At 44.3% G+C, this 26,069-nt stretch overlaps 2 protein-coding genes across 2 annotated transcripts in view; one reads left to right on the forward strand and one right to left on the reverse strand.

The window, feature by feature from the left end:
* Positions 1–15,181, forward strand: part of LOC117046229 — a 28,697-nt gene extending 13,516 nt beyond the window's left edge. The window contains exons 4-7 of the mRNA XM_033148026.1: positions 6,185–6,333; positions 11,061–11,162; positions 12,888–13,002; positions 14,817–15,181. Of these exons, the coding sequence (XP_033003917.1) occupies positions 6,185–6,333; positions 11,061–11,162; positions 12,888–13,002; positions 14,817–14,918 (468 nt within the window). The 3' untranslated portion in view covers positions 14,919–15,181. The remainder of the gene's footprint in view (positions 1–6,184; positions 6,334–11,060; positions 11,163–12,887; positions 13,003–14,816) is intronic.
* Positions 15,182–18,165: 2,984 nt separating this feature from the next.
* MCAT (malonyl-CoA-acyl carrier protein transacylase) lies at positions 18,166–25,166 on the reverse strand. The gene is made up of 4 exons (XM_033148312.1): positions 24,709–25,166; positions 24,041–24,128; positions 20,104–20,321; positions 18,166–18,941 (listed from the first exon to the last, which is right to left on the reverse strand). The coding sequence occupies exons 1-4, from the start codon at positions 25,159–25,161 to the stop codon at positions 18,528–18,530; spliced, it is 1,173 nt and encodes a 390-aa protein (XP_033004203.1). The 5' UTR covers positions 25,162–25,166; the 3' UTR covers positions 18,166–18,527.
* Positions 25,167–26,069: the final 903 nt, after the last annotated feature.

A 26,069-nucleotide genomic window follows, 5' to 3' on the forward strand; every position in this document is an offset into this window, starting at 1 on the left:
TGTATATCTACAGTAGGTCCAGGGAGCTGCCGTCAGTGGGCCTACCTGTTGAGTGTGAGCCCCTCAGTCCATACCCAGGCATGCCAACTTGTGGTGCCAGCTGAGCTTGTAAAGTGGGACCCAGTGACTTCCTTGGGAAGGAAATCCAGCTTAACTGGCTTTTCACAAAGGCTGAGATGACAGTGCTCAGGTGTGGACTTTCGACTCAACATGTGACTGCGTGCGAAAGTTGTCCTGCAGCTGTCCACCATTTTTATATTCCAGAAATCATGTGGGAATGACTGGGGGTTGAACTGGATGGCCCTTGTGGTCTCTTCCAACTCTATGATTCTATGGGATGCAATGGCCAAGCCATCGCTGCCCATCGGGGCCATAGCTGGCAAACCAGCCGGAGCAGGGATAAGGCATTCCTAGCCACCGAGGCTAACTGAGCCTCCAGCAGCAGGTCATCTTCTCACCTCCAGGACATGAGGACACAAAGCACCCCAGTCTCTGCAGGATTCAGCATCTGTTTCAGGATTCAGGTGTACCTAGCTTTGGAGGAATGAGTTGCCTTCTTCAATGACTTTCAAACTATGCCTTTCTGAAAAAAAGAAATTACTCTGGGATGCTAGGAAACTTAAGTTGGTCTCTGACTGCCATCAAGTCACCTGTCTTGAGTGTAGCACTGTCCTCCTGGATTGTATGTTGCCACCTGCTCTACTCCTGGATCTGATGGATGTTGGGCAGGGCTGGAGGTTGCTGATAGCGAGGGGCTGCTCTTTAACAAGCACAGGGCAACCGGGACCTATATAACTGTACAATAAGAACTGTAAGTTGATCTTGCTTTTCCTCTTCCCTCCTCCTCCTCTTTCCTCTTATGTCATGCATTTCTACATTGCAAATGCAGGGACCATTTTAGTACAAAAAGCATGCCCCATAAATAAGTCAGTCAATATCCAGTGTGGCAGTCCTTCGATGATGTTTACACAAGGGGATTTTTCTCCCCCTCCTCTCCACTGCAGAGGACTTTCAGGAAGAGGTCTGCAATGCGGCATGGGAAAGCTGCAGAGGGAGAGGCAATTGCATGGGGAGGATTGGGTGGAGACTGCATTGTGAGAGCAAAGCTGCCTTCATCTGGTTCTCCCAACCCTCTGGAGAGGATTTTCGAGGTGGGGGTGGGTTGACGCAGGGGTCTGCTGTGGGGAAACCCCTTCTGGAAGTTCCCTTTTTTGAGCAAGAGCATTGGAGGAAAGTTCTTATACAAACAGATCAGGCTTCCAAGCTTCTATAGGACTACCTGTGGAATATGCCTGTTAATTGATGCTTCTGAACCCATAGCTCCCTCCTCCAGAGCAGCTCTGCAAACCCTTTGAAAACAATGCTAGTGGTGACAATATAAATGGGTTGCTATTATTTATTTATTTATTTATTTATTTCTACCCCACCCATCTGGCTGGGTTTCCCCAGCCACTCTGGGCGGCTTCCAACGAAATATTAAAATACAATAGTCCTTCAGATATTAAAAGCTTCCCTAAACACGGCTGCCTTCAGATGTCTCCTAAAAGTCTGGTACTGTAGTTGTTTTTTCCTTTGACATCTGGTGGGAGGGCGTTCCACAGGGCGGGCGCCACTACCGAGAAGGCCCTCTGCCTGGTTCCCTGTAACTTCGCTTCTTGCAGTGAGGAAACCGCCAGAAGGCCCTTGGCGCTGGACCTCAGTGTCCGGGCTGAATGATGGGGGTGGAGACGCTCCTTCAGGTAGCCTACACTTATCTGTGGCACTCCAAACTAAAAAGGGGGGAAAGTCCCCTGCCTTTGATTTTCTGCTGTGTACATCTGTCTTGCAGTTTTAGATAGGCTTATAACACAGTGTGTGTGTGTGTGTGTGTGTGTGTGTGAAGAATGCACTAGATTATGCCTTTCTTCACCCTTGGTTCTGTTTACTTCCACAACACTCTCCCTCATAGTGCTGCAGTGTTCTTGGACCACGGCAGTCTGCTACAAGGGGACATCTTCCAGTTGATTCTGTCAGTGGGTCCCCGTTCTGCTTCCTTCCCTGTGAACAGCCCTGCTCCTCTGGAAGATCTTCTGTTCCTTAAGGGTAATAGCACGGCATCGTGCTTGTTCCTTGCACTTTATCTCCAAGGCTTTCAGAGGGGCTCCATCCCTGCCTAATGTCGGGGCGGAGGAAAGCTTCAAAAGAACCGTGAGGCGTTGCCAAATGCGGCATTGTGAACCAGCAAGAAGCCAGTTTTTCAGAACAGTTGTCAAGTCGTAGCAATTTTGGAACAGATGCTGTGCTGAATATTTTGATAGCATCCACCAGATACAGAAGTGATCTCACCAGACAGTTATCTGAAAAGTAATGTAGACAAGTGGAATTCAGTTGTGCTCGATGAGCCTGGACTTCTGGCACTCTCACTCTGCAGGGTGTCTTTAGTAAGAGAAGAATTAATCCATTTTCAAGCATGCAAGTCATTTTTCCAACATGCCTGGCCTGGTTCCACTAGAGGCTGGCCTGGCCAATATTGGTTCTTGTTCTATAGCTTTATTGTTACCGAACCTAAGAATCATATACTTATTGATATGATATATGCATTTAAAGTGCTTGAAGCCCGTCACGTATATTATCTCCATAGTCCTTCCAGCCACCCAATATATTTGAGCAGCTTTATTAGCCCCTTTATTGCAGCTGAGAGAATAGTGGTGTTTCTAAGGTCTTATTTTTCAGTCGCTGGCTGAGGTGAGATCAGAACTGGGGGCTGTCTCGATTACACTGAGCTGCGTCGCTTCTCTGCATGATAAACTGTTCCACCCTCATTGATCATGGGGCACCAGTTTAGGCCTCCTCCAAAAATGCAGGGGGGGCAACATGGTTTGACTTAATTCCAGAAGCAAATAAAGCATTTATCTTCCATGCTATCAGCATTCATTTAAGCCAGGGCACCTGGCCACCTTGGAATCATAAATCTGCATATCCTCTTGGTTCCATCTTCCTTGCTTTATCTTTTAAACAAGTTGGCTGGAAAAACGGCATACTAACTTACAGCTGAATTCTGGACTGCGTAGGCAAATATCTGTGTTGGTTTATTAGCCAAAGGGAGGGTTATATTACCATAACAGGTGTGAGCTGGCATATGTTGTGCTTTGCAGTTTTGCCCTGGTGTTGTACGACTTGTTTGCATGTCTGATTTCTGAGGCACGTGGGCTTATTCTCAGTCCTTTTCAGAACACAGTTTTGGCTTTCTACAAATAGACATTTCTGCTCTTGTTTTAAACGCATTTTTAAAATGTTCCTGCAGGAGTCTCAGAATATTCTCACCCGCACATCACAAACAAACAAACAAACAAATAATACACTTAAGGGGATTATAAAAAAATCACCATGAAAAAGAATGGCATGGGAGAATGGGTGAGTGAAAATTTGAACCCTGGTCTCTCAGATGCTAGATCAACACTCTAATTGGCCCGTTTGCAGAACACGTTAAACCATAGTTTGAAGTCAAAACAAAATAAAATAAAAAATTCTTTCCAGTAGCACCTTAGAGACCAACTAAGTTTTTTCTTGGTATGAGCTTTCGTGTGCTTGCACACTTCTTCATCTGAATTCAGATATATCATCTGAAGAAGTGTGCATGCACACGAAAGCTCATACCAAGAACAAACTTAGTTGGTCTCTAAGGTGCTACTGGAAAGAATTTTTTATTTTATTTTGTTTTGACTGTGGCAGACCAACACGGCTACCCACCTGTAACTGGTACATAGTTTGAAGTGATTTAATGCGAATGAGCAACACAGAGGAAACAAACCAAAAGTTGGCTTGCTGCTATAAGCAAACGAGTGTATAACAAACCTGGAGCTGGAGAGGAATGGAGCTCATTGTTTTGAGCTGAGCTTTTTGAGCACATTGCTCATAGAAGCCTAGAACTGTAGAGCTGGAAGGGACCACTTGGTTTAAAGCATGAGTCAAAGTGACGTGTGAACAAGGCTGCAAAAATGGCTCTTTGCCTTGTAGAAAATTAGAGGCGGCTTGTGGGCTTGTGAGGAGGCCTTAATGGTGATGGCAGGATCTAGCTTCCAAAGGTTGCTGAAGATGCACCTTTTTACCCTGGCCTTTGAAAAGAGAAGAATTTGATCACTGAGGCTGATCCCAACAAAACTGGGATCTCCTCTCCCTTGGTCTACTGTAGCAGGCAAGAAGCAATGAAGTCAAAGGGCACAATTGTCATCAAGTCAAGCAGAGGTGAAGATCAGTGGTGGAGCAAGCCTCCACGGCACCCGGGGCGGCGGCATGGAGGCAACCCCCTGGGGGGCGGGGCACCACGGCGCGTGTGTCGTGACGTCACGATGTGTGTGTCGTGATGCCACAACGCATCGGATGCACTGCGCATGCCTGGAATTCCAGGCATGCGTAGTGGATTCGAGCCAGCGAGTGAGCGGCAGGTCAGGCAGCCCCATGACCCACTGCTCACTCACCGCGGGAGCAGCAGCGCCAGCCGGATGCATCCGGCCGGCGCTGCTGCGAGGCGGCGAGCAAGTGGTGGGTCGGGCAGCCCCACGACTTGCCGCTCGCTTGCTGGCTCCCCGCGGGAGCAACGGACGGGGTGCTGGGCGGCAGGGGAGGGGCCGGAGATGTATCACCCCCCCTCCCCTGGAACACGGGGTGGAGCGCCCCCTACGCCCCGCCCTTCCTACACCACTGGTGAAGATGCCAGCTGGGCAGTGTCTTCAAACTAGAGCAGATTGCTCAGACTGAGGAGCTAGCTAGACACAGATAAGCGAATGCTGCAGCGTGGATGCACTTTTGAAGTCCAGAGCTCAGTTGACCAGTTTATTCAGGGTTGCCACTGGAATTTGGGTGGTTCTTTGGATATATTGAAGAGCAGGTTTGTTGCAGCAGATGTCTTCCAAGCTGATTTCAGCTGTGTGATATGAACGACCTGTTGGTTTTGTGTTGCCAACAGCACAGATGCATCTCAAATGGTTCCTCATATAGTTAGCAACGAAAAGACAAAAGTGTGTGAGAAGGGGGCTGAATTGAGCCTCTGGAAAAGAAGAGGTGTATGCCCGGCAAAACAGTTAAAGCGACAAGCAAACAGTGTCTTACCAGAGACCCATAGTGGTAACTGCCAAGCAACGGCTAAGGATGGCTGAAAAGATTTTTCGTTTTGCAAAACTGAAATATGCAGTTAATGGGTGGGATTAACAATAGCACTAAGGAGATCACTCTGCAAGTGCAGGCATTTCTGCTTGCCTGACAGAGCGACCGCCCCTATCCACTGTTTGTGGGTTTCTTCCAAGCCCCCAAGCCAACTTGGGGAAGGTGCAGGGGTAGGAAAGGGGAGGGGAGCACCATTCACTAGGAGGACTCACTCTGGCTCCCACTAGCGCAAGTAGTTAGTTGAATCCAGCCCAAAGAAACTAACCACTATCATTAACACATTCTTTGGGTTCTGCTGCAGAGTCTAACCTTTTTATTTTATTTATTAAATTTTTATTCACTTTTCCCCCTATCATTACATATATCTCATATCAGTAACATACATATTACATCACTTCGCCCCTTCCCTCAGCTTCCACTTCTGGTTTATTTCTCCCTTATTACATACTGCTGTTTCTCAAAAATCCACTATATCATTTCTTCATTATCTTAAATGTTCTTTGTTAATAAAGATGTGAGCGTGTATTTAAATCCTGCCATCGTCAATGGTCTTTCTTTGTTTCTGCAAATATATTATAAAAGGTTCCCACTCTTTTTCAAAACCACTGTTGTCCTTTTCTCGAAGTCTATCTGTCAGCTTTGCCAGTTCTGCATAATTCATCAATTTCTCTTGCTGTTGTTCTTTAGTTGGAATTTCTCCAGTCTTCCATTTTTGTGCTATCAGAATTCTTGCCGCATAGCGTACATAAATAATGTCCTCTTCTCTTTCGGCAGACCTTGACCTAAAATACCTAACAGGAAGGCTTCTGGTTGTTTAACAAATGTTATTTTCAACATTTTCTTCAATTCATTGTATATCATTTCCCAATACATTTTTACGTAAAAACAGAGTCTAACCTTAAAATGAACAAACATTTCTGTCTGAATACAAGGCAGGTAGCTGCCTTGTATTCAGACAGAAATGTTTGTTCATTTTAGCTGTAGCTGTGTGCCAAAGGCATTGTTAACCAATATGAAAAGATTACGTTTAATTTTATTACAGCTTCTACAGCTAGAAGAAGCCATGGCCCAAATGGGACAAAACTCCAGACACTTCCTTCTCTCCAGCCACAACAATGTCAATGCAGCTCCAGAATGGAACAGTCACAACAGATCTGTAGACATCGCAGAGCAAATGGAGATGAATATCAGGTATCACATGGTATTAACACTCTGTTTTTCCTTCTGGTAACTGTTTGGTTTTTAAGCTTGTATGAGGTCAGTTCTTACAATATATGTTAGATGAGTGAAAATCCAGTGTTATCATTTCTGCCGATCTGCATTATCTAGACCTCACCATGAAATATCTAGCAGTCTTTCCCGTCTCCAGGTCACAAATAACAGTCATTCATAACAAGCCCAGCTGTTGCAAAGAGCAGCTGACAAAGTCATCTTCACTGCATTCTCTAGATACCTTGTCTTTTAAAGCTGCTTAACCTACAGATCAGTGCATAAAACTCTCTCGTTAAAACTGTATTTTTGTTTGGAAGCTTGGAATAACTCAGCAGCAAAGCACACTTATTTCAAAGATGTGTCCTTTATTTTTCTTTTATCACACCTTGACATAAGGATATAAAAGACTACAGAACCCTGTGACAGTGTGACACACCAAAGATGTAGCCTTGCAATTGAGTTTCCCAAAATGTTTCTAGTCCATCTGCCCACATGAAACAGAATAAAGAGGAAAGCAACACTGTTCTCCAATTTACAAAGAAAAAACTTGCATACTTCACATACTTGTAGGCAATTCTTGCCATGGGCAAGTGGTCATTTACTAGCCTGTCTTAAAGACTAATGGTGGAATCCAATGCTTGTTTCCTTGGAAGAATTTTGGCCCATTCTTCTTTACAGCATTGCTTCAGTTCATTGAGGTTTGCTGGCATTTGTTTATGCACCGCTCTCTTAAGGTCCTGCACAGCATTTCTATTGGGTTGAGCTCTGGACTTTGACTGGGCCATTGCAACCCCTGAATTCTTTTCTTTTTCAGCCATTCTGTTGTAGATTTGCTGGTGTGCTTGGTATCATTGTCCTGTTGCATGACCCAGTTTCACCCAAGCTTCAGCTGTTGAGCAGATGGCCACACATTTGACTGTAGGATACTTTGGTATACAGAGGAGTTCATGGTTGACTCAATGACTGCATGGTTCCCAGGTCCTGTGGCTGCAAAACAAGCCCAAATCATCACCCTTCCACCACCGTGCTTGACAGTTGGTATGAGGTGTTTGTGCTGCTATGCTGTGTTTGGTTTTCACCAAACATGGCACTGTGCATTATGGCCAGACATCTCCACTTTGGTCTCATCTGTCCAAAGGACATTGCTCCAGAAGCCTCATGGTTTGTTCAGATGCAACTTTGCAAACCAAAGCCATGCTGCCATGTTCTTTTTAGAGAGACGAGACTTTCTCCTGGAAACCCTTCCAAACAAACCATACTTGTTCAGTCTTTTTTCTAATTGTACTGTCATGAACTTTAACATTTAACTTTCTAACTGTTAAGTGAATCATGACACAGCGTAATATGTCATGTGTTGTTGTTCATCTGAGGTTGTATTGACTTAATTTTAAGACCTGCTAAGCAACAAATGATTGCTGTTATGTCCCAATATGTAAAAACCACAGAATTCAAAGAGGGTGCACTTTCCCCCGTGACTGTAAATAGGGCTTATATTCAGTATCGGATTGCAGTCTGATAAATGTTTTGTGGCATAAGCTTTGCTGGGCTCCTGTCCCCATTATCAGACAAATTCTGTGCGAATCCAAATGCTTATTGGGCACCTATCAAATACTTTGCTCTAATACAAAATACTGCAATAAATTCATTTAGTCTTTATGGTGAGGAAGACCCACCTCTAGTCCCAGGTTCAACTCTTAGAGTTCGCAGTTGAAATGATTCTTCTTGAGACCCTGGCAAATTGTTATCAGTCGGAGGAAGCAATTGTGAGCGAGATGTGCTGGTGGTCTGACACAGGGTCAGGCCACATCATATGCCCATCTGCCATAGGGCATGTATTAGCAGCAACAAACAGTCACATTGACTGCTCTGCAATAAGGACACACAGGCACTGCTTCTGTTAAGCTTTCATAGAATCATAGAGTTGGAAGAGACCACAAGGGCCATCTAGTCCAACCCCCTGCCAAGCAGGAAACACCATCAAAGCATTCCTGCTGTTATTTAGAAATAACAGCAAACCCTTAATAATTCACAATGTTGTCTTCAGCAAGCATCAAAAAAGCTTTTTAGATTACATGATTTTATAAGACCTTATCTAATTAGCACATTGCTTTCCTTCCCACAAGAGAATTCTGATCTACAGCAGAATTGGATTTGTACGTTTGGGGGGGGGGGGAATCAAATTCTGACCTGACAATCCAAACTCTGTATCCCTTAATTATGCAAATTAAGGCAGTATGCAGAATTTGTCATAAGGTACTGCAGCCATTGTCCCTCAGCCATCCCGGTAGCTATCTAGATTTTAGTGGCTGTTGCCTGCGCATTTTCAAACATAGCTTCACAGAGTAGTAAAAAGAGACTAGAAAGTTTTTTTTTTAAAAAAAAAAAGACAAAAGATTGTCAGGAGGCTTATTTCTGCATTATGTGCCAGTTTTTCTACCATGGAATCAGAGCATAGACACAACTCTGCTGAAACCACCATGGTTTGGCCCTGCCAGCGTTTTGCGAAAGCCTTACAAGCAGGGCAGGAGGCTCCTGTCAATCATTTATGGGGGCAATTGTAATGATGCTTCAAGGGGTCGGACAGTTAGAGGCGGTTGTTCTGTATTTAATTGTGATGTTGCTATATTTTATTGTATGTGTTTTTATTTGTCTTGGGGACCATGTAGCTGAAAGGGAGGATATGTAAATCTTCTAAATATATACAGGCACCCACCCACTTACAGCGAGAAATAAATCTATTCACATCTGGAAATGGCAGGAGAGAGCTGGAGAGTCCTCGTGGCTTGTGAGGAGACCCTTCCCAGAAGCCAAAGATGATTTTTTCCTGTAGTTTGGGACTCTGGCGTTGGCTTGCACGCCCCCACCCCCTGCTACTGTGCCGCGTCTCCAGCCTCTCTGGGGTCAAGGTGCTCTGAGGGGTGGCAGCTCCCCTGGGAAGAATCCCTTCTATATCTGCCAGATGAAGAAGAATGTTCAGGGTAAAGAGAAGATTTAGAATGCTTTAAAAGAGCTGCCGCTTTCCATCTTACGTCCACGAATATCAAACTTTCAAGTCTCGCTTGTTATAAATGATGAAAACAGTCCTTCTTGGGGGGGATTTTGCCCAGTAATATAATGTAATGGGAAAAAAGACAGTAACATGGAGGGCTCACACACACACACCCCTTTTCCGTCCTGTTCCTTCTTCCTCTCAATCTTCTTTAGCACCTCAGAGGCTGGGTTGTTTAGCCAAATATTTCATCCCTCCTCGTTTGAAGCATGTCCAAATCCTAAATCCAATATTTCATCTTAAGATATGGAACTCGGGGCGCTCGGGAGACAGTGCCCAGAAGAGCCGAATTCTCTCGGGGGCTTTGTATCCAGTGCCCCCCCCCCAGCCCCGAGATCGAAGCCGGGTTAACGAGCAACCGCGGATGAGGCCGTGTCTTCCCCTTATCCCTGGGAAGATTTGGGAGGCTGATTACTCCCATCTCAGCCTCAAATGACCCCCCATGAGAATTGGAGCGATGGAATTTTTCGGCCATCATCCTTGGCGCGCCCCAAGCGGAAGAAGAATGTCCTGGGTAAAGAGAAGATTTAGAATGCTTTAACAGAGCCGCCGCTTTCAAAATGGCACACGGGAGCTCTCTGCTCAACAGCGGATGGGTGAGAAGTCGCTTCTGGCCGGAGAGGCTCTGCTACATTGCTCCCCTGCTCTTCCTGGTGAGATTGTGGGCAAGTGGGGAAGGAAGGGGGCCTCTGTTGCCCCTTAGATCTCTGTTGCCCCTTCCAAACAAAAGTGGAGGGGAGGGAACAGAAAACAGAGCTCCCCAATTACACGCATTTCGCTTAGGTGGGGGGGGGGGCCTGGAACATAACCCCCGCCTAAGTGAGGAGTTCCCTGTACATAGAATAGCCTAATGGTGGCTTATTGGACTTCAGGGGGTGGAAGAATCACAGCAACCTGGAGGTTTTTTTAAAAAAACCATTTATTTATTTACTGTTAATATTTTGAAGAATTGCTCCTTTGTAGATACTTAAGATGGGAAAGATGGAGGGCACAAGGAGAAGGGGACGACAGAGGATGAGATGGTTGGACAGTGTTCTCGAAGCTACTAACATGAGTTTGGCCAAACTGCGAGAGGCAGTGAAGGATAGGCGTGCCTGGCGTGCTCTGGTCCATGGGGTCACGAAGAGTCGGACACGACTGAACGACTGAACAACAACAACAAAGATACTTAAGAATCTCAAGACCTGCCTTGCTTGATCAGAACAAAGTCTGTTTGATCCAGGCAGTAACCAGAGCATGAATACACTTGTTACTTAACTCCAGAATCTGGTACTTAGAGGCATCTAGCCCCAGTATGTGAACATTTCATACAGTGATTATAGCCACTTAAAGGCATCTAAGTTAGCGGCCACCACCCCATCAGATGGTAATGAGTTCCATCAGTTAATTATATGTCTCCCATCGCTGTTCCTTTTTAAAAAAAAAACTATAAAGTCCCAACATTTAGCTGTTCCTCATAGGGAAGCTGCTCCAGCCTCTCGACCATTTTAATTGTTTCTTTTTCAGTTCTCTTATATCATTTTTGAGAGGGCAACCACAAGCTGCTTATGCATTATCTATGTTCAGTCATTTATCAGTTAAGTTGCCTGTCAATTTGTTCAGCATTGGGACAGATCCGTAATGAAGGATCATCTTCATGTGTGTTCAACATTTCCAGGGCTGCAACCCAAGTTGGACATCAGCTTGCAATGATAGGAGACGAGTGTAACAGGATGTACACTGGGAAACTGGAAGATTCACTGCTTCATCTTGCAAAGGGGTAAGGTCCGCCTAGGGGGGGGGGTTCTGTATTCTAATTCTGAAATGCCTCTTTCAGTAGCAAGTGCTTTTTAAATGCTCACCAGTTCGTACAAACAAACAAACGAAACCTCTCTGCAAGTAGAAAATGAGCATGGCAAGGCGCGGACAAGGCAATAAACTTTCTTTGTAAGTGTTGCTACTTTTTATTTGCACTGTGTGTTTCATATTTAAGTGTAGAGGAACATAAAAAATAACCTACCCAACCTGAAGTTGGAAGTGTTATGTTCCATCCTCAAAAGGGAATAAATTGCCTCTTTGCCTCAGTGCCTAGAAGAGTCCTCATGGTGCCTAGGTGCCCACTTGTTTGCAGGAGTGCAATTGGCCACTTGACCAGGGTGCAGAACAAATCATTATCCTGTGAGTTCCTATCATGCCCATTATTTAATGTGCTTTTAACTTGTTCATAAATGATATGCAGTTTGCTTATAATGCCCAGCTGTTTAGGGCTGTAAAAACTAAATGAATTGAGAGAAGCTTCAGAGGGATCTCTGCAAACTACAGGTGAAACTCGAAAAATTAGAATATCGTGGAAAAGTCCATTTATGTAAGCAATTGTTTTCATTAGCTACTGGAGTTTAATATATGAGATAGGCTCATGACATGCAAAGCGAGATATGTCAAGCCTTTGCTTGTTATAATTGTGATGGTTATGGCGTGCAGCTGGTGAAAACCCCAAAGTTGAAATTGTTAATTTGGAGCTCTCATCAGCTGTACGCCATAATCATCACAATTATAACAAATAAAGGCTTGACATATCTCGCTTTGCATGTAATGAGTCTATCTCATATATTAGTTTCAGCTTTTAAGTTGAATTACTGAAATAAATGAAACCTTTCCACGATATTCTAATTTTTCGAGTTTCACCTGTAGGTATTAAAATTGCAAGTGTGATTCCGTGTAAGCAAGTGTAAATTAGTGCACATTGAGGCAAAAAAAATACCAACTGGGTCTGAGCTGGAGGTGACTGAGCAGGAAAGTGAACTTTGGATTCTGGTGGATCACAGTGAAAATGGCTGCTTGTCATTATAACTGTGACGCCTGCAGAATCAGAGGCCGTGTCATGAAGGGGAGAGTCCTGCTTCTAGATGGGCTTCTAATAGGCATCTGGTTGGCCTTTGGGAGATCAGGATGCTGGGCTAGAGTCCTTTTCATCTTACATTCACATTCAAGCCACCAGGTGGCTTATAGACATCGTAAAGCTAAAGCTAAAGGGACCCCTGACCATTAAGTCCAGTCGCAGATGACTCTGGGGTTGCAGCGCTCATCTTGCTTTACTGGCCAAGGGAGGCGGTGTACAGCTTCCGGGTCATGTGGCCAGCATGACTAAGCCGCTTCTGGCGAACCAGAGCAGCGCACGGAAACACCGTTTACCTTCCCGCCGGAGCGGTACCTATTTATCTACTTGCACTTTGACGTGCTTTTGAACTGCTAGGCTGGCAGGAGCAGGGACCGAGCAACGGGAGCTCACCCCGTTGCGGGGATTCGAACTGCCAACCTTCTGATTGGCAAGCCGTAGGCTCTGTGTTTTAGACCACAGTGCCACCCACTTCCCTACTTGTTTGATTAGAAGCATTGTTTGATTAGAAGCATTTAATACTTGATTTGGAGCTCAGGATTCATTTCCATAATGCCTGTTTATTTTGAACTAAATTCTAATTCTCCCGACTATTTTGTTTCTCAATAGGATAGCAGCCAATGTTTTCCACGCTTGTATCTGGAGTAATTTTAGAAGTATTATGAAAGCCTTTGGGAGTTTTTTGAACAGTGGCTGGAGAAAGAAGATTCTCGACTGTAACTGGGTAAATTTCGTATTTTGCATTTGCAATTTTTTGACTGAGGTCGAAAGGGAAATTTGGAAAGGGAATTTGGAATCTTGCAGTGGTCCTATGCTTGTCTCCTTGTAAGCTGAACTCCATTTAGTTCAATGGGGCTCACTCCCAAGTTAAATAGAATTGCATGGTCACCATGCAGTTCAGCACACTTTTGTGCTTTGGCCTGATGGTTTTCATAGAACTGAACTATAAAGGTTTGTGGCTTATACTGCTATTAGGTTCCTGCCCAGTTTTGCTTGTGTTTCCTTGAGAAGTATTACAGTAATAGCAAATCAGGATGACCTCCGTATAAATGCACAGACCGTTGCCAGTGAATGCCAGAAAACAGTGAGCTTCCCTATAACCCCCAAATTAGTGCAAAACAGGATTTATGGGTTGGATCCAGAGAGGCAGTCAGTTCTGATATGCTTACTGAGTTCAATGAGATCTCCTCCCAGATAGGGGTACAATCTTGCACTCAAATTCTCATTAAAATCAACTGGCTATATTTTCACATCAGTCTCGATGGGTACAAAATCCAGCCTAATGTGTTATGCTTTTCGCTGGCTGATACTGCATTAACTAATCACTCTTGCCTCCTCCGTCTTCCCTAAATTTCCAAGGGAGCAAAAAATAATGATGATTGTAGGCTTTCTATAGTTACCTTTTTAGAAAAGTTAAACTCTTATTTGTGAAGCTAGGAGTGGTTCTTGAAGGGGTTATGGGTGGTGTCCATCGCAGCACTGCCTAAGCCCGTTTTAGTTGTACAATGCTGTGGCATCTAAACCTAGGGAATGCTACTGGGCCGGCTTGATCCTAATAAATAATAATAATAATAATAATAATAATAATAATAATAATAGCTGTATTGTCAATGTACAACCTGTGTACAATGAAATTAACCGTGCCCCCCCCAAACACTCAATCTCATTGCACTCTGTGTGCTTGTCGCACAACACACCAACCCCGAACGTCAGTTGCACAATAACATTTTTCGTTCAGCAGCCTGACAGCCCATGGATAGAAACTGTTTTTTAGCCTGTTGGTACAACTGATTATACTTCTATATCTCCTGGCCGAGGGTAGAAGATTAAAGAGGTGCCGGCTGGGGTGTGAATTGTCCCTGGGAATTCCCCCCCTCTTCACTTTGTGCCCTTGCCCCTAGCAGTGAAGAAGAGCAAAGGCTTTACCTTTCAATTAAGCTTTTGAACGCTACCATCAGAACTACACTTGGTAGATTGGTTGGTCCTAACAAAGGCATTTCCTATGATTTTTTTTTTTTTTTTAAGCAGCACTAGCATTTTGCGATCAGGGAGCTTTTCATGTGGGAGAGAATCCCAAGATCTGAAGAACAAACCTTTTGCTGCTCCTGAATTCTGAACTGGTGCAGCTGAGGAAGTACCGGTACATGGTGCCCACGTTGCTGGACTCCAACTCCCATCATTTATTTTACAGTACAAATTGATAAACCACTCCACAGCCTGGGGGAATCAAAGCTGTGCACAGTGTTGAGAAGATAGCGTGCAAAAGAAGCAGATTCAAAAAACCATTGAAAGCATTCCTGCAAGCCATAGAAGCTTTCCTATATTTGTACAATTAATATTTTGTAAATGACTGGGGCACATTTCCGGGGAAGCCTTCTTAAACAAAAATGCCTTTTTTATGAGGCTGAGGGGAACTGCAGTCCAAAACCAGGGCTTCAGGTCAGTCACCCCTGAACTACTGCAGGTGATTTTTTTTTCTGATCTCATTCTCTAATTCTTGTGGTTTTTAATCAGTTTGTTTATTCTGTTCCTAAACAGATTCTTTGGCTCCCTCTGAACTGCGTGTGCCAGAAATGGTGGCCAGCCGCGCTGCTTGCTATCTTGATGTGGGGTCTGGTCACTTACGGACTGCAGGACTAGTCAGAAGAGTTGCCAATTGAAGGTCACTGCTGGACTCTGACCAATCTTCAACTCACCCAGGAGGTGGCATTTGCTTTGTTTGTTTTTTAAGAAGTTAGCTATGGATAACTTTTTTTTCTATTTAAAATGTAGGCTAGTGCTGGGTCACTGCTGTTTTCATACTTTTAAAATAAATATTGATATGGGGTTGTTGCTGGATAACTACCTGAATTGCTTGTTTTGAAATATGTATGTTCAAGTGATTCAAGTCTGACTTTTATACTTTATTTCAAAAAGAGAGGGTTTTTTTGTTTTTTAAAAGGAATTTGGAAAGTTGACAGAAGGGTATGCTGGCCATCCTTTTTAACACTTGCACTGTAAAATATCTAATGGAGATCTTAAAAGACTTGAGAAATAAAACTGATGTTCCAAATATAATTGTCAAATCTAATTACATTAATTTCTTCAATGTATGTTTGAGCACGATCCATTCTGCACACATCCCATTTACGGATCCAGCCATCTCTCTCCTCTGCAGGACTCTTACTTTCATCCACGAATATCAGAGACTGCTTTGCCGCAGACTCCTAATATTAGTATTGCGCCCATTTAGTTGTTTCTTTTCTCCCTAGTGTCATTCTTTCAAGCTTTATATGGATATATGTTAGAACTGACACCTGAAGTTGACAACACACTTGAGCTCTCTTGGCTGGTAGCTTTTGACAGAGGCAATGTCTTAATGGCACACATACTGATTTCTTACGTTGTACCATTGTTTTTGATTGCATGAAGCCTCAGAAGGTCCCCATGAGGTTTGGTCCTCTGCTTGAAGAAACACAGACTTAAAATAGTGGTGTTTTTTTTACTTTCTGATGCTGGTCATTTGATTGTGCTCATGTGTGCTCGGCCAATATATGTAGGGGCTCTGGTTGCCACCTGTATTCAATAAAGTTTATCAGTACAAAACTTGAAAATGCTGGCGTTAACACAATACTATGTTCCAGTGGTCAGGGATGCAGGTGGGGCTGTGGGTTAAACCACAGAGCCTAGGGCTTGCTGATCAGAAGGTTGGCGGTTTGAATCCCTGCGATGGGGTGAGCTCCCGTTGCTCGGTCCTAGCTCCTGCCCACCTAGCAGTTTGAAATCCTTAGGCCAACTTATGCTGCAGGGGTGGCCAGTGTCCTCCCTGAGCTTTTCTCCCCTAAAAGTTTGTCCTTTTTTGTATTTCTGCTACTTCATAGCTTCCCCAAGTCTGCAAATACCACCCTCTTATATGGATTTGGCTACCTATGCACCAACACCTGGATGATGGGAATTGCTATTAATATATATGCCAATAATGACAACACTGACAAAAGTTTGCCAGGAAAACGTTCAGAAAGACACAGAACTTTTAGAAGACACCTTTCAGGCCTCCTCCACCAGTTTGCTGCTGCTGGGGCTATTGCAAGGCTCTTTTTAGCAATCAGATTCTAAAAGCAAAGAATCAGTGTTTCTTTGTAGGACACACTCTTGCTTCAAAAACAAGAATTCGCTTCAAAACAGGAATTTGAACATTGAGCTGATATCATGCCACACCCTTATGATAAAGTATACAGAGGCCTCTGGGCTTTATTGTAGTTAATGTTTACACACATCAAGAGTGGAATTTGTCCTGACAGGCTAGAAGAAAATCAGTTTCAGATTTACAATGAACAATTTCTTCATAGAAACTGTACCTCTATAACACTGTAGATAACACTGAACTGTGCAGTCCTATGCTGGCTATAGTCCTGTGCCAGCTTACCTAAGCCTTCTACTGCTGGCTCACACCTAGCAATAAGATCCTGCCCTAAATATACCATGTCTACCAATAATGGCAGCAGAGCTCAGCTCTAAGAGTGGATGTTCATATCTAGAAGTGGTTTGTTGTTGTTTAATAGCCAGGATTCAAGAAACCACATTGCACTGGTTTTATTAGAACTGAAATCCCACGTTTCAAAAAATATATAATTTACTCTGAAAGATGTAGTTTATCTTTCAGTTTGTAACTCGCTGACTTGTGACTCGAGGAAGATCCAGGAACTAACTTTTTTTAATTGCAGTTCAGTGCTTTTGCACACTGAGATTTATTTCAACCCACGGGTATCACACAAACAAAAAGCACTGTTATATTTTGTATTTGCTACAAAAGAAAACAGCAGGTTTTTTTTTACCTATCTCAGCTTTAAGAAATGATTTACACACTGCTGCCATCCTCTGGCAGAAGACTACCTGAGATGATTCTAGAAAGAATATCTAAAATCCATCCACTGTTAAGTGTGTTTCCACAGCAAGTGTTCAATGTGGGATGGTAACATTTCCTTCACTCACTTTTTATGCAGCATCCTCATTGGACCAATATCCTGTGTTTTCCCTGTAGTCCTGTCCTTTCTCAGACTGGCAGAAGATTGCACTGTAAGCCACTTAACACAACACAGAGCTGCACTACCCTTATGCTTTTGAGTTGACTGAAAAGCAAACATATATTGGAAGGCTGTTAGCAAGAATACAGGTAACTTGCAATTTACACACTTAACTTTGCACATTCAGCTTTACGTGCTCGGTAAAAAAATACTGTATATTTTAAAAAGGTGGTGGGCATCTGAGGGGGAAAACTTTGGCAATCCCACCTGCTGTTGAACCCAATGTGCTTTGACTATATGTGATTTTGGCTATAGCTGTTCTCTGTGGAACACAACCCCCATGTAAGTTGAGAGTGGCCTGGGGTGCCATGTAACATTTCCCAGCTTTTCTTTCTTGACATCTCCTGAACAGATGGAAGCGTCTCAAGAAAAACTCCTGATGCTTAAACACCAATGCTGTTACCAGCTACAGAGAAGGAGCTCATGTTCTTACAAGATCCACTGAAATTAAAAGGCACAGCTAACTTCAGCCTATTTATTTCAATGGGTCTATTCTGAGTACTACTCAGTTGGCTACAGCACATGGTCTTTAGCAGAGCCTTTTCTGCATCCAGTCAGTAAGACTCAACTCTCCAAAAACCTGTGGCGCCCGATTTATAATTTTACTCATGTCCAGAAGGAAAACTGATCAGGTACTTTGCAAAATGGGGACCTTAATAGTGTGAGTCTGAGTATTCTAAAACACTAATGGGACATTATGCATGGATAGCATACAATGGGTCACACAATCACTGCATCCAATATATTATCTCAGTGGGGCGAGTTACAGTTACCAATTATACACCAAATGCAGATCTCCCACCCACAAAAAATGGTATGTAAAACAAAGAAAAATATTTTAACTTTATTATTTCACTGATTCTTAAAAGTTAAAGCAAGACACTGAGCATAAGTCACCACGATTCTTTGGCCAATGCAGGCACTATTGATCAGGCTTATATAAAACAATTCGTTCAAAAGTTTGTAGCAAAGTAATTGATGAGTCATGGTCAAATCTGTTTGTCTGAAGAAGTGAGGCAGTGGCCTCTGAGGTAACAGGCAATTCTTCTGTGCTAGTTGCAATGGCACAACGTTATACAGCTCCCTCTCCAAAAGACTATGTTGCGTCTTCCTCCAGGGCTTGCATGATTTCATTTTTACCTAATAAGAAATCCATTTAAAATGAAAACTTTTCCTACAGACATCTCTATGCTTCTTCATCTTCTGAAACATCAATATGTTTATAGAACTTCCAGGCCTTCAAATTGCAGCCTTTTAGGATTGTTCCTAGCTGTTTCCCAGGCCCCACTTCATAAGTATAAGGAAATCCAACTCCTTTTTTCCTTTCGTAGATGGCATGCATAGTCTGCTCCCATTTCACTGGGGAAACCAACTGCTTCACTAACAAGCGCCGGATCTGTTTCGGTTCACTGTATCTCCGGTTTTCCACATTTGAATAGACAGGGATGAGAGGCTTCTGAATATTAACTGAGTTGAGGGCTTCAGACAAAGGTCCCACTGCTGGTTCCATAAGTTGCGTATGAAAAGCACCACTGACTGGCAGCATTTTCACTCTCACAAATGAGTATTTTTTCGAATTTTGCTGCAAAAACTCCAACGCCTGAAATAAAAACGAAACAGAACACTGAACCACAAGTTACTGCCTTCAATCTAGAACTGCTGTTAATGTCATTTGGCTCTTATGAGAACCCTATAAATTCATTGTGGCCTACAAGTCAGAGGACGCATGCCTCCAAGAGGAAGAAAATAAAGGACATAAAAAGCATACAACAGAGACTTAAAACTTTGTAGGGAAAAGTAAAGTCCTGGCTTAGACTTTGCTACCCAAATGTTGGCGGGTGGCTTTTATAGCTGAATTGCATATGTTGTGCTTCCATTTTTGTTATATACCAAGGATAGCCAATGTGGTGCTCTCCATATGTTGTTGGAATACATCTCTGATCATCCCTGACTATTGGCCATGCTGCCTGGGGCTGAGGAGAGCTTTGTTCAAAACATTTGGAAAGCACTGGGTTGCTACATGTGCTTTACATCATCAGTGCATGTCGGTTAGATCCTGTAGCCAGGTGACAGGCTTCAATTCTAATCCCAATTACAAGCGGCTGCCTTTGAATATTGTTCAGAAACTTCAGAATGTAGCTGCACAGCTGTTGGCCAGGGTTAGCAGAACAGCATGCAATGGGAGTATTAAGGAGCTCCACCAGTCAGTGCCTATGTTCAATCCAAGGTACTGATGCTTAACTTTAAAGCTAGAAAACACTTGCAATCAGGTAAACCAGGGGACCCCTTTCACTATGAGGTCACCTGGCCCTGATATCATCTCTGTCTGAGGAGGGCAGGCCTTTTTCCACTGCAAATGCACTTGCCTGTAAGACCTGTTTGGGTAAATCTACTGTACTTCCCCCTTTAGAAATCAGTGAAAATCTTTTCATTGCCCCTTTGATTTCAAACATTAACTTATTTTTAATGCTGTTCTTCTGCTATTCTCATTACTATTGTTCTTATTATTGTGAAAGGATTTTAAATGTGCTTATTTAAAAAAAACTACTAATAATAATAAATATATCAATTGATGGCTATTAGTATAGGTACTTTGCATGTAAAAAAGCAGGATAAAAATATAATTCTTATAACAAGCAACCAAACTTCTTCCCCCAAAATACAGAATATGACTAAGTACTACTGTTCTCTTGGCCGCCAGCAATGCTGCTAGAAACCACACAAATTCCAAGATATTCAGAACCATTATTTTGAAATAATACCTGCAAATGTCCTGCAATGACTCTGCTGCCTGGAAACAAGTAGTTTGAAACTTCACATACAGGATTTTCAATGCCCAATGACTTGCAATATTCACGAGCTTCCAAGCAAGCAGTGACATAATTTGAATTATGTCGGCCAATAACAGATAACATTCCACTTGGGACAGCTTCTGATGCCTCCTGCATGGCTTCAGCACGCACCTTCACTGCATATAAGGCTAAAGAGAAGAAAGAAATTCTAAGAGGACTTAACGTCAGCATAAGCTAAATGGACGCTACAAAGAAAAATGGCTGTGACTTTACAAACTCAAATGCATGTTTCCATGTAACTATTATACAGCAGCTTTTAAACTTTTTACTTCCAGGGAACCTTTTCTGCATCAAACTGACCACCACAGTACTTGCATGTGGTGCAGAAGATTCTGGGACCCAATTTGGATTCTTGCAACAGGGAACCAAATGTATATTTTTTTCATGCTTTCACTCTAGTTAACATAGATAGGCTGCCAGTGTGGTGTAGTGGTTAAGAGCGGTAGTCTCGTAATCTGGGGAACTGGGTTCGCGTCTCCACTCCCCCACATGCAGCTGCTGGGTGACCTTGGGCTAGTCACACTTCTCTGAAGTCTCTCAGCCCCACTCACCTCACAGAGTGTTTGTTGTGGTGGAGGAAGGGAAAGGAGAATGTTAGCCACTTTGAGACTCCTTCGGGTAGTGAAAAGCGGGATATCAAATCCCAACTCTTCTTCTCTTCTTCTTCTGCACTCACATAACATGCCAAGCCATGCCATGCCTAAGGAAATTTAGTCATTTGGACATCACACCAAACTATCATTGAGCATGACATAAACAAGTCTAGCCTCCTCCCAGGCTTGCACAGTCCCACAGGTGAGAAGAGTACTGAAGTGTTCACTTCTGCTTTTATTTAAATGTGGCTTCCCATGTCACCAGAGCTGGGAACTGTGGTTCATACTAACGATGGTTACTTTCAACAAGCCAGCTTCTGAAATTATGGCTTGAACGCTAACCAAAGTTTCTCTCTCCAGGTGACACAACAAAAAGCAAATTCCTCAACTGTGTGGGAGATGAGAAAGGGAAGGCACACAAGCCAAAGAAGCTGGGCTCATGCACACTATGCTAAAACATAGTTCTGTGTGAAGTCCAATGAAGCCATGCTTTGGCACATCTGAATTAACAAGCCAACAATCAGAAACCACAGTTTGAAGCGAGGGTGTTTGGAAGCTCAAACCATGTTTTAGGGTGTTTGGAAGCTCAAACCATGGTTTGAGTTACTAGAGTTCATACAAGTCATGATTTGGCATAATGGTGAACCAAGCTACTGTCTGCTCAAAACTGCATTTATGTCAATAGAAGCTATATTTCAGACTAGTTGAAGCAACTCTTTCCTGAAAGCAATGATATTTACATTCAGAATCTTACAACATATTCTCAATATGTCTATGAAGATATTAACACTGCACAAAACATCCTCACATTATATCTACTGCAAAGTTGCTTATACTCTTGTACACATTATATGGACTTGATCTGGATTTCAAGCTTATCAATTCATGTGCAAGACTGCAAGACTCTTATTTGTAACATAAACTATTTTTTTTTTTTATAAGAATTTATTGACATTTTTACTTATAACAACATACAACCTTAACCACACCTACATTTATACACATACAAAACAAATACAATTACACATCTAATACAAAAATTGCCATGATTTTTCTTCTTAATTAGACATCTCAAAAAAAAAAAATTTCTTTTTCCAATCTTGACAGTTGACTTCCCCTGCCTTTTCACCTTCGAGTTTATATCCATAATCTACTTTTTAACCTCTTCATTTAAAAAATTAAACTTAATTATATATATAAAGTAAAACATTCATCTTAATCTTCATCTTAATTTTGATCATCTTAATCTATAAACTTAAACCACTTAAATTGACTTTATTTATACTACATCCTCATAAATCCTCACAAATCATCCTCATCAAATCTATCTCTTCTATCCTTTGAACTGCTGCTAATAACATAAAGACTTGAAATATCTCTTTTCATGTTCAAACAAATAATAAAACAAACTATTGTTGACAGTGTTCACCCTCCGATTTCAAAATACCATAACAGATTACTTTAGATTTTACTTAATACTTCACCCCACACCCCCTCTGTCCATTCTTCTTCTCCTGATGGCATCAGCACTGAACTTCCATGCAACTTCCCTCTCCCAACGTCCACAGATCCAGGCACAGTCCAAAGCTCTCCTTGCCACGAGCTCCGAGGTATCCAACTCTCCCTCTCTCAGCTTCTCCGGTTCTTTGTAGCATTCCTTTTCTTCTTGTAAATACCTTAATTCTCTGTCCCTGGCCCCCGAGCTCACACCTCGGGGACTGGATATAGCAAATCTTGACATCGCCTTGGGGCTGCCACCCCCAACAAGCGAATTTCTTCTCCGAAGTAGCTCATTCATTTCTTCCCATCTTTCCATCCATCCTCTCAGCTCTTTGACAAGATTTTCTTCCAGAGTGTCAAAAGTTTTGTAAGCCTCCTCTGTGGGCAGTTGGTTCCATTTCAGACCCCCACACAAGACTTTGACTTTTCTGTAAAGTAGTTCCACCTTCAAGGCAGTGAGCCTTTGTTCGTCTGTTAGTCCAGAGTTCAATACCAGTTCAAGGACGAAACCCAGCATACTGGCAGAGGAGGAGGAAGTGGGTATCATATTTCTTCTCCTGTCTCTTTGTTCGTCACCATTTTCCTAAGCTGGAGCGCAAACACCGCAACTTTAAATAGAGATATTTTCCGCTAGTTAGCTTCCCAAGAAAAAAGTTTGCCAGTCTCATGTATCGATTTTAAATACTTTATAACCAGTTCTGTGGCAGCAATCCCTCAAATTGGTTAAATTCTTAGGCTCGAAGGGAGGGAGGCAGGCTGCCTTTCTCCTTCCCCCCGGATCGTTCCAAAAACACGATTTCTGCCAAGATTATTTACTCACGACCACCGGGTTCCTTTAGCTCCATTCTTCACAGGTAGAACTTAGACGCTCACCGCGGGCTTTGCCGCCGCATTTGCATCCCGGTTGGGGCATATCCCCGTAAGCCCGGCTCCGTTGTCCCTTCACCCCCACTCCCCCTTTACAGGGGGGCAGGGGAAGGGTTCGGAGCCTCCGCGGGCGCAGCCGGGGAGCCCAGGGTGCGGGACGCTCTTCCCGCACCCCAACCGGAGCCGCGCGCTGCGGTAGCGCGGCTCCTAACCCCCGGGATGGACAAGGCGCTTCAGACCCGAAGCAGCCTTCGACCACCCGGCGATGGCGTCGCCGCCGGAAGTCGTAACATAAACTATAATTCTCTATTCAAAGAAGCACTTTTACATATGACATACTCCTCATCAGGTTAACTAATTCTGAATTCTCAAAAAAAAAAAAAAAACAGCAAAAGAAAGTGCAAATTTAACTTGTTTGCATTTTCAGCTGCTGTATTTTCGGAGAATTGGAGAACATATTACTTACTTATTAGTTATATAACACAAAGACGTAACACATAAAGTTGAGGAAGGGGCGGGGTGTGGAGGGTGAACAAAACCTATTGTGCCAGCCCAGCCATTGCAAAGCAGGGCCACCGCAACACGCCTCCCCACTTGCAAAGGGAGGAGCCTGGCCAAGGAGCCGTGGCGTGTGAATCCCACCCCACCCCCAACGCTGGCCAGGAAGCCATTCAGCAAGGGGGCTGGAGATGCGGCAGTGAGGCTGGGCTCCGGGGCCCAGAGACCCGGGTGCCTGGTTCCCCCCCCAAATTCTGTGCCTGGGGCTATGGCCCCCCGCCCCCCTTTCATATGCCATCAGCCAGAGCTACATGCTATCCTTTCATTGAAAAGATGTTAGCTAAAGGATAAACATTTAATATGAGAGCGCAAGGATATTTTCTTGATACCTTCTGCATAGTCTATGGCTCCTGCAAAAACAAGGGCTGCATATTCTCCAATGCTGAATCCAGCAGCTGCCACACAGCTCTCCACTACCTGTAGAAATTTAAATAGTCTCCAGTAAGTAACAAGTGGAAGTGATCCAGACACACCATACACAGTTCACAAAGTGTGAGAAACGCAGGAACGGCACCCCATCCCCGTGTGCACTGTCAATTGTGGCACAGCCTGCTTCTTTCCCCTTGGCACAGAGAAAGTGGGCAGAGGAAAATTTCCCTCCCTCTCTCCTAACATAAAACTAGCGAAGCATCCCAGCAAGCTGAACATTGGGAGACTTTGGGGCAGAAAATACCCAAGTGCTTCACATAGTCGAACTACGGCACTCCCTCCCACAGGAGGTAATGGCCTTTAAAGAGGATTAGACAAATGCATGGCGGTAGACAGAGGGCAACCAATGGCCACCACAGTCAGAGGCAGTCAGTGCTTCTGAATGCCAGTTGCTGGAAGCCCTGGGGGTGGGAGATGCTCCTGTTCTGCCCCCTGCCTTCCCACCCCAGCGGGTGATGCTCCTGCCTGGCAGCTGATACTCCTGCCTGGCAGGGGGCTGGACTAGATGACCCCGGGGTGCCCCCTTTCTAAGGCCGTGGGAGGGTGGGTGCCCTGCCGGCCCCCTCACCCTGGGCTGCTCCTGGTGCAGCTTCTCCACGGCGGCCAGGGAGCTGACGAAGACGGCGGGCTGGCTGTGCACGGTGCGCTCCAGTTGGGCGCCGGGCCCTTCGCAGCAGAGGCCGAGCAGGTCGTAGCCCAGGACGCCCTCGGCCACGCGGTACAGCTCCCGCACGTTCGGGTAGCGCAGGAGGCCGCGGCCCATCCCCACGAACTGGCTGCCTTGGCCGGGGAAGAGCAGCACCGAAGCCTCCTCGGGAGCCCGGCGCGCCTTCCCACCAGGCCCCGACCACGGCGTCTCGTCCTCCGCCGCCGCCGCCGCGTCCCGCAACAGGCCCGCCGCGCTCGCCGCCTCCCCCGCGCCGGGAGGCTTCGGGGCTCCGCCTCGGCTGAGCCATCGCCGCGCGGAGAACCGCAGGGCCGGGAAGGGGAGAGCGCGGCCTACTAAGAGGCCCAGCGGCATCAGGCGCGGCGCGGCGCAGGTCGCCATGGCAACAGGAGCCTCGTCCCGCGTGCGGGGCCGGAAAGTGAAAAACGCAAGGCCCGGTCCGTTAGCAAAAAGCTTCCCCCGCCGCGGGCGGGAAACCCGAGGCGTAGAAAAGGGGGTTCCATCGCACCCAAGGTCCGCCCCCTTTCCCTGGGTCTGAGTAATTCCGAGACACGTGTCCGTGGATGTTAGGAGCAAGTACAGAGGCACAAATCCACAGACACGTATCTAACACTAAAATGCAGAGGCACAAATGCACTGGCACGTATGGCTCTGAGGAGTAGACATGTGCCGCCAGGTTGTGGCGTGTGTTCTGTTAAGTCACAGAATTAAAGAGAGACAGTTTTTTTCTAGATATATGTTTAAAGTGTGAAGATGTTAAGGGAGATAGTCTCCAATCTGATACTCTTTAAGGTTCCACAACTTTTTTTCTTTATTGCAACATTGCTGTCGTCGTTCAGTCATTGTGGTGGTTAACTTTTGATGTGTGCATTTATTTACCTCTAAGTTCTCTTAAATTTCACATCTAATAATGCAATTAGATATACATCTCTGCTCAGAAGTTAAGGCCTGGTGAGCTCAGTGTGTTGAAGTTACCTTCAACTTATGCTGCTGACAAAAATAAAAAATAAAGGGCAACTATAAAACAGTAAAGGTTGTGTTTTTCTTTCATGACCATAGTGTTCAAATTTAGTTTTAGCTTAAATGGTGGGATCAAGAGGGAGGAGTTATGGGTCCAGATAACCGATTTCCTCCAAACATGCCTGCAGCTGAATTGCCACCATTTTCTCGAGCACCTTGCGGTAACCAGAAGGTCTCCAAGCGACTTATAGCAAAGGAAAATATACACTGCTTAATGCCATAGGGGGCTTTGCCAGGCGGTC

The sequence above is a fragment of the Lacerta agilis genome, chromosome 5 (genome assembly GCF_009819535.1).
Source record: "Lacerta agilis isolate rLacAgi1 chromosome 5, rLacAgi1.pri, whole genome shotgun sequence".
In the NCBI taxonomy this organism is placed as follows: domain Eukaryota; kingdom Metazoa; phylum Chordata; class Lepidosauria; order Squamata; family Lacertidae; genus Lacerta; species Lacerta agilis.

Bases quoted from the DNA above. Each gene is read 5' to 3' on its own strand.
- MCAT (XM_033148312.1), bottom strand. From the start codon at position 25,161: ATGCCGCTGGGCCTCTTAGTAGGCCGCGCTCTCCCCTTCCCGGCCCTG. The intron at 24,129-24,708 runs GTGAGGGGGCCG...AAATTTCTACAG, and splicing joins TGCACCAGGAGCAGCCCAGG to GTAGTGGAGAGCTGTGTGGC. The intron at 18,942-20,103 runs GTATTATTTCAA...TTTTTATTTCAG, and splicing joins TCATTGCAGGACATTTGCAG to GCGTTGGAGTTTTTGCAGCA.